Source organism: Diabrotica virgifera, chromosome 4, assembly GCF_917563875.1.
Source record: "Diabrotica virgifera virgifera chromosome 4, PGI_DIABVI_V3a".
Lineage (NCBI taxonomy): Eukaryota > Metazoa > Arthropoda > Insecta > Coleoptera > Chrysomelidae > Diabrotica > Diabrotica virgifera.
The window spans coordinates 61269446-61286084 of NC_065446.1; the positions used below are offsets into that span (position 1 = coordinate 61269446).

Consider the following 16639-nt stretch of genomic DNA (forward strand, 5'->3'; position numbering starts at 1 on the left):
AACTTATCTTACTTAAGTAAGGTGTTCAGAATGACCTCCCAAAACATCTATGCATACTTGAAAGCGGTCATTGAAAGAGTTGCTTACATTACTAAGCATTTGTAAAGAAATATTTTGAAATACAATTCGGATTCTATTTTTCATATCATCTCTTGTTTTTGCAGGTATTTTATATACTTTGTTCTTAACGTAACCCCAAAAAAATGAGTCCATTTTATTGAACTCTGGTGACCTTGGGGGCCACCTTACTGGTCCATCCCTTCCGATCCATCTTTCACCAAACTGATCATTAAGTTCACCACGTACTAATTCGTTGTGGTGCGCAGGAGCACCATCATGTAGAAACCACATTTGTTCACGTATATGAAGTGGAACCTCTTCGAATAATATCGGTAACTGATTTACGATAAAATCTAAATAAATATCACCATTTAAATTATCTTCAAAAAAATATGGTCCTACTACATGGTTATCGACGATACCTCCCCACATATTTAGAGACCATCTTGTTTGACTATGTGTTACTATGTGGTATGGATTACTTGTTGAATAATAGTGAAAGTTATGCCTATTGACAGAACCGTTTCGATGGAATGTAGCTTCATCACCAAATAGGACATAATCAAAAAAATCTCTCTGCTCATTAATTTTTTCGAAGGCCCATTCACAAAATACTATTCGTTTCTGAAAATCATCATTATTTAATTCTTGGTGCTTTTGAATATGATAAGGGTGCATCTTGTTTTTAGATAGAATGTTTTAAACAGAGTAGTAACTAAGTTCTTGTTCATTGGAAATACTCCTTTTACTTGTGTGTGGGTTTTCTGTAACTGCCATCAACACACTCATTTCGTTTTCCTCTGTCACACTAGTTTTTGTTCGTTCATGTTTTTCGTAATTCACTGAACCAGTGCGGTTAAATCGATCTTTCAATTTTTCAAATGTATCTTGTCTAGGTTGCCGCCTATCTGGAAACCGTTCTTGATAAATTCTAACTGATAGTAATGAATTTTTATTGCATTCCCCCAAAATCCAGATCATATCTACCATTTCATCAGTAGTAAAATTCATTATTGCTAATTTAATTGAATTAATTACTGAATTACTAAATAATGATTGTTGCTAATTTACGGTGTACCGCAATACTGAATTAATAAACGATAATGTCAAACTGTCAGTTTCTGACAAATCAATCATGGCCAACTCACAATAATTATTGGTAAACGTTAAAATATTTACCAAATTAATACTTTGATGGAAAAATAAAAATATCTAGAAAACTGATAACTTTAGGTATAGGGAGTACTTCATAAAATTTGAAGTACGATATTAGTACTTTTCGATAGTGATATAAAATACAGGGTGTTCTATTTAAAATTACCAAGAAAATAATGTACTTGCATTTTGACTTACCCTGTATTTTATTTAACGAATATTATCAAAACGAATATGTTTTATAATTTTTAACAATTGCTAAAAAACTATGGTTGCAATAGATCAATGTTCCTATGCTCTTTTTTAGTTATACAGGGAGTTAAACTTGATACAATTTTCAGGTAATATTGGTTATAACTTTTTAAATACCCAGTATAACATAATAAAACATTACATTGTTGTGATGTAGAAGTGAAGCAGATTTCAAATTTAAAATACAATACAGGGTGTTCCATTTAAAAAAAACATAAGTTTGGTCTGCCACCATCTTATGGAACACCCTGTAAGATTGTAGCTAATTTTAAAATGTGGAGTTTAAAGCTGCCTACAATTTTTTTCAATAACTTTTTTTTGTAATTTTTACTATAACAGATATACTGAGCTTCCTCACACTAATCAATCACCCTGTATTTAAAAATATTTTTAAAAGATATTTATTTCAAAAATTAATTGGACCATTTTTCTGGTAACACCTTCATGGCTTCTAAAAATTGCAAGCCAGATGGATGCTGAAGCGCAGAAGACAAAAGGGAATTCTAAAACTTGCAATTCACGACCCCGTCTATTCAGCGTGGTAAATTCCAACGGAAAATGGACCCATGTTATTCAAAGGAGTAATGCTAATATAAAATAAAAATGTATACCATTTTTATTCAGTTGCAATGCGAAGCCAAAACTGTCTTAATTTTTACTTAGTTCAGAGAGCGCAACCAGCACTCTTATCGACGATTTCACCACTTTTTAGTGGTTCTTCAGAGAATGCATAGGTTGCTATCTCTGTCCTAAGTAGAAATTTTCGATTTTATTAGTCCACGCATTTCAACTGACGAGATGGTAGTAGGTGCGTAGCGGCAGCTGCTAAATGAAAGTCAATATTTTCATCCTAATAAAAATATTTAAAAATATTTTTAAAAGGTATGTAATTGAAAACTAATTAGACCATTTTCCTGGTAATACCTCCATGGCTTCTAAAATTGCAAGCCAGATGAATGCTGAAGTGAAGAAGACAAAAGGGAATTCTAAAACTTGCAACTCACGACCCCGTCTGTTCAGCGTGGTAAATTCCAACGGAAAATGGACCCAGGTTAGTTAAAGGAGTAATACTGATATAAAATAAAAATTTATACAATTTTTATTCAGTTGCAATGCGAAGCCACAACTGTCTTAATTTTTACTCAGTTCAGAAAGCGCAACCAGCACTCTTATCGACGATTTCACCACTTTTTAGTGGTCCTTCAGAGAATGCATAGGTTGCTATATCTGCCCTAAGTATACATTTTTTACTCTATTAGTCCAGGCATTGCAACTGGCGAGATGGTAGTAGGTGCGGAGCGGCATCTGCTAAAAAAAAGTCAAAGTTTTATCCTAATAAAAATATTTTTAAAAGATATTTAATTGAAAACTTATTGGACCACTGTTCTGGTAACACCTCCGTAGCTTCTAAAAATTGCAAGCCAGATGGATGCTGAAGCAAAGAAGACAATGGTCGTGAATTTCAAGTTTTTAAATTCCTTCTTGTCTTCTTCGCTTCTGCATCCATCTGGCTTGCAATTTTTAGAAGCCATTTTCTATTAGGATAAAAACATTGACTTTTATTTAGCAGAAAACCGCTACGCACCTACTACTATCTCGTCAGTTGCAATGGGTGGACTAATACTTAGTAGGTACAGAGATAGCAACCTATGGATTCGCTTCAGCATCCATCTGCCTTGCAATTTTTAGAAGCCATGGAGGTGTCCAGGAAAAAGTTCCAATAGTTTTTAAATTAAATATCTTTTAATAGTTTTTTATGATATAAGTGTTAAAAGTACAATTTTAAGTCACGCATGTGACAGTCTGCAGAATGAGCGAAGCGAATTCTGCAATTCACATGAGTTCCTTAAAAATGTACTTTTTAACACGTATATCATACTATATTTTTTCTACAATCGTTATAAATTTATAAAATACAATATTTTTGTTAATTGCTGAAACCTTGAAACCTATGACCCGTAAAAGTTAGAACTGGTTGTCTACCGCCGAGGGGAATGTCTAAAAATTCTTAGCGAATATATTATACCGTTACATAAACTTGTTTTTTCTAAAAACGTGTTAAAAATGCAATAATACATTTTAAATTAAATTTTAAAAAACCTTTTAAAACAACTTTTTCAAATTGTGCAAGTTGTACTATTAATATTAATGTTAATAAATGAAATATAAATATTTTGACGTTTCATAATTTGACAATTCGCTTTTAACTGCAGTGCCTTAAAAATTTTAAAGCACCAGTGCCTTAAAGTAGCATTTTTAACGCTCCTATGGAGTGCTAAAAACTGCATTGTTTTAACACAGTTGTAGAAAAAATATTTTTAAATATTTTTATCAGGATGAAAACTTTGACTTTGAAAAAACATTGAATTGAAAAAGGCATTCTCAATGGATACTGCTCTCTGAGGTGTATCCTTAATATAGTAATATTTCAATAGCGTAGTAGTACTCAATTCATTAATTTTTCTGCCAATGAGTTGGTTCCAAGTTAATATTACTCCTTTATAAATAAACATCATGAGCCCTAGAAAGTTGATCAATCCAGAGGTATTATACATAAAAAAATCTTCCCCTCTTAACTTTTCCCATGCATGAAATTATTCACGAATTACTTTTTATACTAGGTTTTTTTTACTCACAGATAGTGGGTACGATGGTTCAGCGGTTTAATGTTGAGTTCATCAATCTCTTCAATAGTGAAAAAATATTAAACACTTCAACAAAATAACTTTATAAAATACGTCCACGGGATAATAGCCATTTCCACAGGATAGTTATTACCACCGACAGTACATATCAATGATACTACACATCGACGTAGGTTTCACTTTATGTTTTGATTTAACTTTTTTGAAAATGAATCATGACGCATGGGTAAAGCTAAAATAAACAACTTTATTATTGTTAAGTTCATCCAGGTCAGAGTTATGCACTAGATTTTTTAGGTGGAGGTAAGGAGAAGCTAAAGTCTTTGACGGCCATCTAAATTCTTCATTGCTTTTAGTTCATTTAAAGAGTTTTATTAAGTATATAAAATATTTTACAAAATTAATTTAAGAACATGATCTGTTATAGTGAAGCATTTTAATTAACAATTAGTACATAAATCAAAGTTTGTTGGGCTAAAAAATTAATCTGCAAGTATATTGCATACAAAATCCTGATTTTTTTCATATTACTTCGTTGCTCCCTCACTTATTTTAGTAGTATATTATATTCTCCGGTGTGGTCTGACCTTAAAAGAAAATATTTCTCATTAATGAAGTATTTTGTTAAGCTAACTTCAAGTTTTCTACGTCATTAAAATTTGCTAAGGGCTTATGCGCAAAATTTCGGCTCCAATGCTTTTTTTTTAATCCTGAGAAAACTAATAAATATTTTCGAAAAATTTGAACGCAGAATGAAAGATAACATTATTACCGAGAACCTAAATTGAAATTAAAAATTACACTAAATTTAGTATTTTTTTTCACCCCTCTAGCTTATTAAAATAAATATTATATAAGTTTTCAGGGACTTTCGGCCCTCTGTAATGACGTAATCTTTCATTCTGAGTTTAAATTTTTCAAAAATCTTAATATTTTTCTCAGGACGCGAAAAAATGAAGGCATTTAAAAAGCAGTTGGGCTGAAATTTTGCGCCTACCCCCTTAACCTTTAACTACACGCGCTGGCGTATTTTGTACGCCAGATATAAAAATTCTGCTGCAAATAGGTTTAAAAATTTAATATTTGACCTTGTTTACCTATTTAACCTATTACTGGAATGTGCTTTACAATTGATTTTAGTTTCGATAAAATCGGCGTTCTGAGAAGATCGTAATTAGGTATCAGTTTATCATTTGTTGTTTCCGGTGATGTACAAAATGTGCCACGATTCTATTTGGTAATATAAGTACATCTTTCAATTGGTTTTTTAGTCATTATGGCATAAAATATAGTTTTCTTTATAAAAAATACTTTTTTTCATGTAAAAAATCACTTTTAAAATTTTTTTATTAGTTGTTTTATTTTTCAAGGGATCATATTCCAGTTAGAAATCCCAATTTACTTACTGAGAAGGAACTTCATGCATTCGCCGATGCTGAATAAGGTTTATAACAAACAACTAAAAGTATTTCTCAAATAAAAAACAAAACCCCTGTTTTAAGTGTATCCTCTTGTGCGCACAAAGTACGCCACGCGTGTACTTATGTTATAGCTTGATGCGTGTAGTTAAAGGTTAAGGATCATAACTTAATAAATAAATATCTACCCATTTATAATAATTGTAAAAATTTTAATACTAATAAATTAATTTTCTCCTGAGTATTTTACTTTTGGTATTGTAAACTCAAAGGAGTCTAATTTTATTTATTATTTTAATTTCATCAGGAACATGCTACAAATTTACCTAAAATTTGGTACAAACAAAACTTTCATAATATTATCACCAATATATCATATTTATCATATTTTATTTTATGAGGCAAATTTTATGGAAAAACACCTGTTGTTCTACTAACGTACGAGGCTGCACTGTCGTCCCTTTTTTTCGCATGTCGCACCTCCGCTTAAACAGTGTCATAAGTCAAAAAAGCAAAGTATCGAGAAAACGACATTCAAAATTTGTGCTAGAACTTTTCCGGGTTTAATTCAAAAACTATTAAAATTAGTATAATAACTATTTTAGCAATCAGCTGCCTGGCAAGCAACACCAACAATACAAAATAAATGGATAATAAATGACTGCCCACAAGTTGTCAAAGAAAAAATTTTGCTAAAGAGAAGATTGAGGAAAAGATGGCAACAGACCAGAGATCCTGCTGATAAGCGTAGATTCAATAGTGCATCAAGGGAATTAAAAAAGCTGTTCGAAGATCTCAAAAACCAATCACTTCAGTACTACTTGGAAAATTTAGATTTCATTAAAGATAGCGATTATTCGCTATGGAAAGCCACGAGAAAACTGAAACAACCCCAGAAACCGTCACCTCCAATCAGAAAATCGGACAAAGAATGGGCTCGTAGTGCACAAGAGAAAGCACGTTGTTTTGCAGAGTATTTCTCCGAAGTATTTACTCCCAATGAAATGAATTCACCTGTGGAAGTAGACGTATTCTCATTTCTTCAAAGTCCATATCAAATGAGTTTGCCTATTCCGAAATTTAAATCGTCCGAAGTTCTTAGCTATTAATAATTTAAACGATAGAAAATCTCAAGGGTACGATTTGATCAGTGGAAAAGTGTTGAAAGAATTACCTATCAAATGCATAAAATTTATAACGTTAATATTCAATGCCATATTAAACTTAGGTTACTTTCCTGATCAATGGAAAATGTCTCAGATAATAACCATTCTAAAACCGGGGAAACCTCAAGAGGAAACTACATCGTACAGGCCAATCAGCCTCTTGCCAATCACGTTTAAAGTTTTCGAAAAACTATTAGTAAAAAAACTCGAACGCTGGATCAAAAATCTAATTCCAGACCACCAGTTTGGATTTCGGTCCCACAACCACGGTCAACAATCCAAAAAGTTCAGAGAGTGGTAAAACATATAAATGCTGATTTTGAGGCCAAAAGGTACTGTTCAGCGGCATTTCTTGACGTTAGGCAGGTATTTGACAAGGTATGGCATGAAGGCCTCCTATACAAGCTAAAAAGGATATTACTGCACAGCTTTTACATCCTTCTTGAGTCATATTTGTCAGGTAGGTGTTACTTTATTAAATACCAAGATGCAATTTCCAAACTCTATTCTATCAAAGCTGGCGTACCACAGGGTAGCGTGCTGGGACCTACCTTGTATCTCTTGTTTACCGCAGATATACCTCCAACTCTTGAGGAACCACTAGAGGAGAGACCACCTACAGAAGAAATGATGCTAGGAACATTTGCCGCCGATACTGCAATCCTAGCCTCACACACATACCCTATTTATGCCTCGCATCTCCTTTAAGCGTATCTAGACAGAGTACACGTTTGGTTTTTGGAATGGAAAATTAAAGTCAATGAAGGAAAATCTATTCATGTTACATTTACAACACGAAGAGGAACTTGTCCTCCTGTAACTTTAAACAATTACCAATTACCATCAGCCAACGAGGTAAAATATCTTGGTATTCATTTGGACAGAAGCCTCACATGGAGGAAATATATCTGGACCAAGAGAAAGCAACTAGGTCTCCAACTCCGAAATATGTATTGGTTAATGGGACGTTCATCAAGACTATCTCTGGATAATAAATTGCTGCTCTATAAGGCAATACTTATGCCAATCTGGACATATGGGTTGGAACTATGGGGAACAGCCAGTCACTCCAACATCGAAATCATCCAACGCTTCCAATCAAAAACCCTCAGAACCATCACTGATGCACCTTGGTACATCAACAACAAAATTATTCATTGAGACCTTAAAACGGATATGGTACAAGAAGTCATCACAAAACGTAGCGCTGCATACATTGCCAAGTTGGAGGATTATGAAAACCAGTTTGCACTTAACCTCCTGGACAATTCCCAAGAACAGAGTAGGTTAAAGAGGTTCAAACCATTGGATTTACCATTTAGAATAAACTTTTAAACTAATTAGTTAGTAGTTATAAAATGTAATTACTTTCTACACAACTTTATAAAAATTGTACTTTTATTTTACCAGTGGGTAAAATCTTTCTTGTCCTTAGTCAATGTAATTACTTTTGTTTATTGTTGACACTCAACAGATTGCAAAACACTTTTAAATAAATAAATAATAAAAAAAAAACTATTTAAGTTTTTTGAAATTCCAAAAAATAGTGTATTAATTCTGTTAATAATATTAAAAACAAGCTGAAAATGCGAGCATTATCATAACGAAAACTTTGTTTATTTACGTATTTAAATTCATAATATGAAAAATTGCTATTTTGAAAAGTTGTATAGAAAAACTATGTTTTAATGTGCAATTGTATCATTCTATTTTAAATGTTGTGAAGTAAACAGATACTTTGCTCTGGATCTGAATTAATATTTTTTTATACCTCGTATAAAATTAATAAAGTTTGATATAATATGATGGTTGCATCTTAAATCTTAGACCATGAAGAGCTTTTTATGAAGAATAACTTTTCTTCGTCAAATTAAAAATAAAAGATTTATTAATGAAAATTATGTTGGTATCCGTAATTTGAGAAAAATCTTCAAATATTTTTTGTTATTAAAAAGATGAAATTGCACATATTAAAACATAATTTTTTTATTCCAAAAAACATTTTATAATAACAATTTTCAATATTGTGAATAAATAAAGATACTTTACTTTTTAGCGAAATTTATATTTTTTGACATATTTCGTATAATATAGATACAATTTGATATCTGATGGTTGAATCATAGGTTTTAGGCCATGCAGAAATTTTGGTGGAAAATATCTTTTTTCGTAAAACTAAAAATAAAAATTTTTCCATAATATATTTGCAACTTAAGAGACACCCCGTATATAACACACACAAAAATATAATGTAAATAATACATATTATTGGGTAGACTAAGGGTCGGTTGTTCGAATGCTAATCAACAATGATCACTATCAAATATTTAATTACTGCCAATGTCAACTTTTATTGGGTTGCTTAAAACATAATTGATTATAATTATGAGATTAGTTAATGAATTAACATAACAATTATTAACATAATTGATTAAGTAATTTCATAATTGTAATCAATAATTATGATTTCAGCAACCGAATCAAAGTTGACATTGACAGTTGGTGACAGTAATTAAATATGTGATAATGATCATTGTTGATTAGCGTTCGAACAACCGGCCCTAAATATTATTTATCAAAAGTGGCTCTTGCAATACCGAATATAATATCATTATTATTATCTGGTTAACCGACTTATATTTTTTAATGATGTAACTTTTGCCTTCCGTGGCTAACATTGGGTCTGTGAGACCGACCAGTTAGAATTTTTTCGATTATATTCAAATCGTTCGTTATGAATCTTAGCCGCCATCCGTAGCTGCCTGATTTAGATGCCTGTTTTTAGTGTTGAAGTTTGAGTCTTCAGTGTCAACTAATTATGAAATTATCGGCAAATCTTGTCTCAGAGACCCATGTTGGACCCATGTTGGACCCATGTTGGACCCATGATCTACTCGATGAAAAAAATATTTAGATTAACGAAAGACCGTGCAAACAAGTGCTGATAATTTAGTAACCCAATTGTCAGGAATGAAAAGTGAACCTAGGTACAAGAAAACAGCAATGGAAATATTGTGGTTGTTTTTGACAAATAAGATGTAATGTGATTGTTTTATTTTCTTTTGTACTTTGCTAATGTTAAAGACGTTTAATAATTTAAAAATAGGTATCATTTGACTCCTTCAGGGAGTAAACACAATCCTACGCTTGAAAGTGTGTCAATGGAAACATATTTTTATATCGGTCTCTGAGACCCGATATTAGCTTTAATGTTCAGAAAGCCTATGTTAGTTGCAGAAGGTTAAATACAATTAACAACAATAAACAAAAAATTTGCAAAAAGAATGATAAATACGTGATAAATGTGTCACTTTTCTTGAGCACATACGCAGATTGTTTTGAATAAAGTAATCACCTGACACTGTTTTTGTTCGGTGCACCGTTGATTTTGGTTAATCATATAATTACTGTAGTATCATCTAACGACAAATACTTGAACTATAAACGTAACACGTAATACTTTTTGAGAACAGATTTTGTAGTTTTATTAAAATGTTGGTTCAATAAAACAGCTTTTATTTTTTTTTAATTGTGACACTATTTGTACGGAGGTGCGATGTGTCTTTAGGGCCAACGGGTTTTATTATCGAAGCAAATATCAGATATTCTTCGCTTATTAAAATTTTAGAATAGTGCAATATATTTACGTAGTTTAGCTTGCAGGTATCTGTTTTTTGATTAATTTACTTTTCGTTCTTTTTTAAGTGGTACATTTAGAGAAATACTTTGCTTTTATTCTTGTTATAATTATCGCAAATCTTGACATTTGATAAATAAAATTTGTTGTCTGTTCTGTAGCATGGGTGTGCTACCGCACAAGAATTTTTCTCTGTTTTGCAATCACTTTTGTGTTGCCTTATTCTTAGTTTTAATCAATGCGATCATATACTGTTCATCACATTCATCTTAGGCTTATCGCATCATATGTATATATTTGAATATTAAGATTTTATTGTACGTATATTAATCATGATATACATCATATGTATATTATGATTTTAGTCTGGACAGATTATCGGAGAATAGGCCGTTTTGGGAAAAGTTATTTACCAGCAATTTTATTGCTGGAATCGAATCTTATGACTGTATATATTAATAATATAGGTATGCAAAGTCCGCAGATAGTGTACTACTTATTTATATAACTCCATATATTTTAACTTTACACCAAAAACACTCTAATAAAATTCACCGTAATTAAATTCTACATAGAGACGTGTTTTTCCTAATTTACTTTGACGCAAATTTTCCCCAGAAAATGCGGGTTTTTCCAACAAAATTTTTATTTTTCTACTAAAATTTTAGACAGGGAATTAATCATCAATAATTAAATAACTTAATAATATAAAATATCCTTTTGTATAGATTATAATTACAGAAGCAGATCGAAATTGAATAAACAGTTTAGCAACAATTGAATTCTTAATTAATAATTTATGGTCGCTATAATATCCACAATAATTATGGTACATAAGAATAACTATGATATTTGCTTAAAAAAATACTGTAACTATCTAATGTACTCTACAGAATTGAAATTGAACTATTTAAGCGGCCTCAGGAATATTTTAAAATTATAAACAATTTTTTGGCTTATAAACAAATAGAATATCTCAGGAAATATTAAATTAAATTAAATTAAATTATGAAAACGGTACTGAAAAAAAAACTGCAGGACACCTCTTTTAAAAGAAAAAACGTTTTATTGGGATGAGTGGTTCCTGAGATACAACCGGTCACAGTTGACCGGCATTTATGGAATAGATATAAACAATAGGATCATAATTTTCAAACCATCACCATTTTATTTTTGTCCTCTTTCTCCACACCAATTTTCATATCTTTAAAATGCTCATAACAGATATTATTATAATAAAAACTACCGATATTACGAGTGAAAATTGCCAAAAATAGCAAAATTCCAATCAAAAATTAGGTTGGAAAAAAATGTAATCCCAAAGTTCAAAATCAGTAATGCATTTTCTCGGGTTCCCATGGAGCAATTTCCTTCATTCTTTTTTTGTTCCCAAGTAACTCGCCTAGAGCAATCCAACTAAGGCATTATTAAATGTCAAAGTTGCCTTTGTTTTGCTATAATAAATTAATTTATTTATTATAACACAATTTTTTTAATTTGTTTAAATAAAGATTATTGACATAACTATACACATTTCAAATGAAAAAATACAGGGTGAGTCATAACTATAGGGACGTAGACTAAGGACAGGTTATTTGGACCAAAATATGGCTATTGGGCCAAATATGCCTTAATAAAATGTTGCTGAGAAAAAAGATACAGGGTGTTAAAGTTAATTTTTGTTTTTCGTTTTTTGCTAATAGTTTCCCTGTATATTTATAAATTGCTATCAAAATTGGCACAGAGGCATAATCTTAGACAAGAAATAGTATTTTATCTACAATTTTACGTTTTGCCATAGAGGGCGCCACGTTGATCATTCCTGATGACCAAATTGATTCTAAACTTTTTCTGATAAAACTTTTTAGTAATTTTTATTAGAAAATATGACGTAAACATCATTTTTACGTAAAATTGGTACTCTTGTTTAAACATGATAATTTCAACCGTTTTCGATAAAAACGCAATTGAAGATTTAAGGAACTCAGAAGGGGATATCAAATACCAAACTAATAAACAAAGTTGCAACTGAAATGATTGTGACGAGGCATTTCAATCAAGAAAGTAATGATTACTTTTAAAAAATGCAACACTACACTACACTGTCACATCAAAATAATTTACTCTGAACAAATGACATTTACCAACAACAATTATCTGACAGTCCAAAGCATACTTTTCATAAATGAAATAATATTTGAAATCCTTTTTTAAGACTCTAAGCAGTTCGACTGCGTTTTTATCGAAAACGGTTGAAACTATCATGTTTAAACAAGAGTACCAATTTTACGTAAAAATGATGTTTGCGTCATATTTTCTAATAAAAATTACTAAAAAGTTTCATCAGAAAAAGTTTAGATTCAATTTGATCATCAGGAATGATCCACGTGGCGCCCTCTATGACAAAACCTAAAATTGTAGATAAAATACTATTTACTGTCTAAGACTATGCCTCTGTGCCAATTTTGATAGCAATTTATAAATATACTGGGAAACTATTAGCAAAAAACCAAAAACAAAAATTAACTTTAACACCCTGTACCTTTTTTCTCAGCAACATTTTACTAAGACATATTTGGCCCAATAGCTATATTTTGGTACAAATAACCTGTCCTTAGTCTATGTCCCTATAGTTATGACTCACCCTGTATGTGTTTTTAACGTTAAAAGTAAGTTTATCTAAAAAATGTCTACAAATGGAAAAAACTTAGTTAGATGGAATTTTAGTTAGTAGAATTTTAAAATAATATACCTTTTACCAAGACCAAATTTTTTTATTAAATTTTACTTAGTTAGATGGCTCCACTCGAATTACTTGGGGACAAAAAAAGAATGAAGAAAATTGCTCCATGGGAAGCCGAGAAAATCCATTTTTTTAACGTATACCGATTTTGAATTTTGATATTACATTTTCTCGAACCTCATTTTTGGGGTCTAGGACATTTCGGCGTCGCCGTTTCGGCGTGGCCATTTCGGCGTGGCCGTTTGGGCGTAGAGCCGTTTCGGCGTAGGCCGTTTCGGCGTCGGCCATTTCGGCGTCAGAGATTTTATTTTAGTTGACTAAATACCTACATTGGAGTCTATTAGTAAGACATTATTTTGAAAAAAATCTTTTAATATAGTTATTTAAATAGATACATTGGAGTCCATTGATCACAAAATTTTAATATTAATGGTAGATTTGTATATGTCAATTTTATACTTATGTGTGTGTGCTTGTTATTTAGCTCATAGTTAATGTAATATCTGTAATTGGCTTCTAGCTGTAGATATTATATATAAATAAATGAATAAACAAGATTTTGGAAAAATGAATATTTTATTTTAGTTATTATTTACATGTTATAATTAGATATGTGCTAGTCCAATTAAAAATCCTGAAACATTTATATTTACATACAAAACATTTATATTTAACCTACAAAACTTATTCACGAAATATTAATTAAAATAAAGTATTTACATGTTATAATTAGATATGTGCTAGTCCAATTAAAAATTCTGAAACATTTATACTTACATACAAGACATTTATATTTAACCTACAAAACTTATTCACGAAATATTAATTCAAATAAAGTACCTACTTACATATTATAATTATGTGCTAGTCCTCTTAAAAATTCTAAAACATCCCCGTTTGCATCAAAATTTCCCACAAGCCGTGAAATGCGATCATCTGCGTCTCTGTATTTTCTTAATTTCAATGGTGGGAGATTACCTGCCACAAGTTGCTCGAAATAGACATCTCGACCTTTCTGCACCTGACGCAGGCCATCTATAAATTTCCATATGGTTGGATGATCTGCTCCCAATTCCATCTTGAGTCTTCTATGGGCGGCCTCAGCGTGATTATTTGTCCGGTCTTCTCCATCCAGAGTTCTCTGGTAGAGGTTCCACATCCTTTGGGGAAATAAACTTGGTCTTCTGCCATTTCCTCTTCTGTTCATACGTCCAATATAGTAGTCTTCAAACCAGTCTACAAGTGGTTGGTGTTCAGCAGGTAGAGCTTCCGCTAGAACGGCAAAGGCATCATCTAAATGTTCGATAGGAACAAATGCTAATGCTGTCAACATTCTGCAATTTAAAGCGAATTGTGGATCAGCATTATACTCTCTCGTATATCCCATAGCAGCCACTTGTTTCTTCATATTTTGTGCCAAATGGAAAAAACATCCATTGATGTCGACGCCTGGAAAACAATCTTCCATTGCCTTAAATGCCGCCTGTTCGAAATCGCAATGGATTGCTCTGGGTTGCAAATTTGGTACAATTTGTCTGATCAATTCAAACATACGGGTATATGTGGATCTTGTTTTATTCGGCAGCATGGCATAAAATATTGGATGGACTCCATTATATTTTGTGGCCATAACTGTGTATACTTGTAAAAATAGAGATGGTGCTATAGCAAATGTACCGTCACCATACCACACATCTGAGGTCTGTAGATGTTGCAGCCACGATTCTCTCCCGAAAATCAAAATTCTTTGCAATCCTTCTCCATCATCTGCTAATAAAAAATTTTCTTCTACACCATCTTGTAACGTGTAAACACGATAAGACTCGGGAATTACTAACTCTTCAACAGTTGTCGGATTTGATGGGGCTGCATGAACTTCGTTACGTTTTCGTCTGATGAATTTTCTCATCGCGCCAGTGTTTGGGAGCCGACCATGACAAGCTTGACTTGTATTTCTCAGGCACTCATTGATTACCACTATTGTCCCTTCGTTTGTTTCTGTAGCACGCTTTTTCATTTTTGTAACAACTTGTGCTACTTCCACGTCCATCGCCGAGGAGTCGTGAGTGTGAACATTTACTTTCTTGATGACTTCACCATCTCTTGTATGTATTCTTGCTTTCCACGTTTGTTTCCTCTCACACCTCCAAAATTTTAGGGATTCATCGCTTTTACTAACAGCGTCAAAAACATACATGAAACCATCAGTGGTAAATTTCTCTCTTCCTCTGGTCGATAAAATTTTTCGTTCCATAGCTTAAAAATTCTTCGTCTGTATATCGTATAAATACTACTATGAAATATTATAAGACACTACATAAACTCTTAAACTGATCTCTGTTTATATAGCTGTACCCTCAATAATCCAACCAATCAAATCAATAATAGGTAGGTACCTACTTAAAATTTCAATTAAGATTAAAAATCAACAAATTACTTGCATCTCTCGTTAATGACATTATAATGTAATTTTTGAAATCAACAACTAATTTAGTTTTCGAATATTTAAAATCAACAAATAACTTGCATCTCTCGTTAATGACATTATAATGTAATTTTTGAAATCAACAACTAATTGATACATGATAATGTCATTTGGAATTAACAGGTAATTTAGTTTTCGAGGAAATGTTAATAACATTATTATGTGATTTATAGAATTTTGTATTTAAATTTTCGAAGAAACTGCAATAAATATAGGGATAACTATTATTATACTAACTAATGGTAAATATTTTAAAAGCAGATTCCTTTCAAGAAAATATTGTATAATTTAATTTTTTTTAAAAATATACATTCTGCAAATATTTTTGCTTAAAAAAGATATTTTAACAATATTAAAATTCTCCGTCTATATACCATATAATGTATGTCTAATTAAAGTTGAAAAATGTCAGTTATCATCTAATTAGCTCTGGGACAATTAAGAGAACAGCAATTATTATTAATATGCATTAATAAAAAATCCAATATAGGTATTTGCAGAATAAAATATAACAAAATGTTTATCAAAGAAATATATTTAGTTTATTTTTCTACTTGACCATTAATGTTAAAATTGTGTGACCAATGAACTCCAATGTATTTAAATAACTATATTAAAAGATTTTTTTCCAAAAAATTGCCTGACCAATAAACCTCAATGTAGGTATTTAGTCAACTAAAATAAAATTTCTGACGCCGAAATGGCCGACGCCGAAACGGCCTACGCCGAAACGGCCTACGCCGAAACGGCTCTACGCCCAAACGGCCACGCCGAAATGGCCACGCCGAAACGGCGACGCCGAAACGTCCCATTCCGTCATTTTTGATTGGAATTTTGCTATTTTTGGCAATTTTCACTGGTAATATCGATAGTTTTTATTATAATAATATATATTATTAGTATTTTAAAGATATGAAAATTGATGTGGAGAAAGAGGACAAAAATAAAATGGTGATGGTTTGAGAAATATGATCCTATTTTTTATATCTTTGCCATAAATTGCCACTCATTCCAATTAAACCTTTTTCCTTTAGAAGAAGCGTCCTGTAGCTTTTGCCATTACCGTTTTCATGATTTA

General features: G+C 31.5%; 1 protein-coding gene across 3 annotated transcripts in view; it reads right to left on the minus strand.

The window, feature by feature from the left end:
* Nucleotides 1–4462: 4462 nt before the first annotated feature.
* LOC114338036 (uncharacterized) overlaps nt 4463–16639 on the minus strand; it is a 32861-nt gene continuing 20684 nt past the window's right edge. For all 3 annotated transcript variants that reach the window (XM_028288628.2, XM_050649162.1, XM_028288621.2), the window contains one exon: nt 4463–4699. In XM_028288628.2, the coding sequence (XP_028144429.1) occupies nt 4665–4699 (35 nt within the window). In that variant the 3' untranslated portion in view covers nt 4463–4664. The remainder of the gene's footprint in view (nt 4700–16639) is intronic.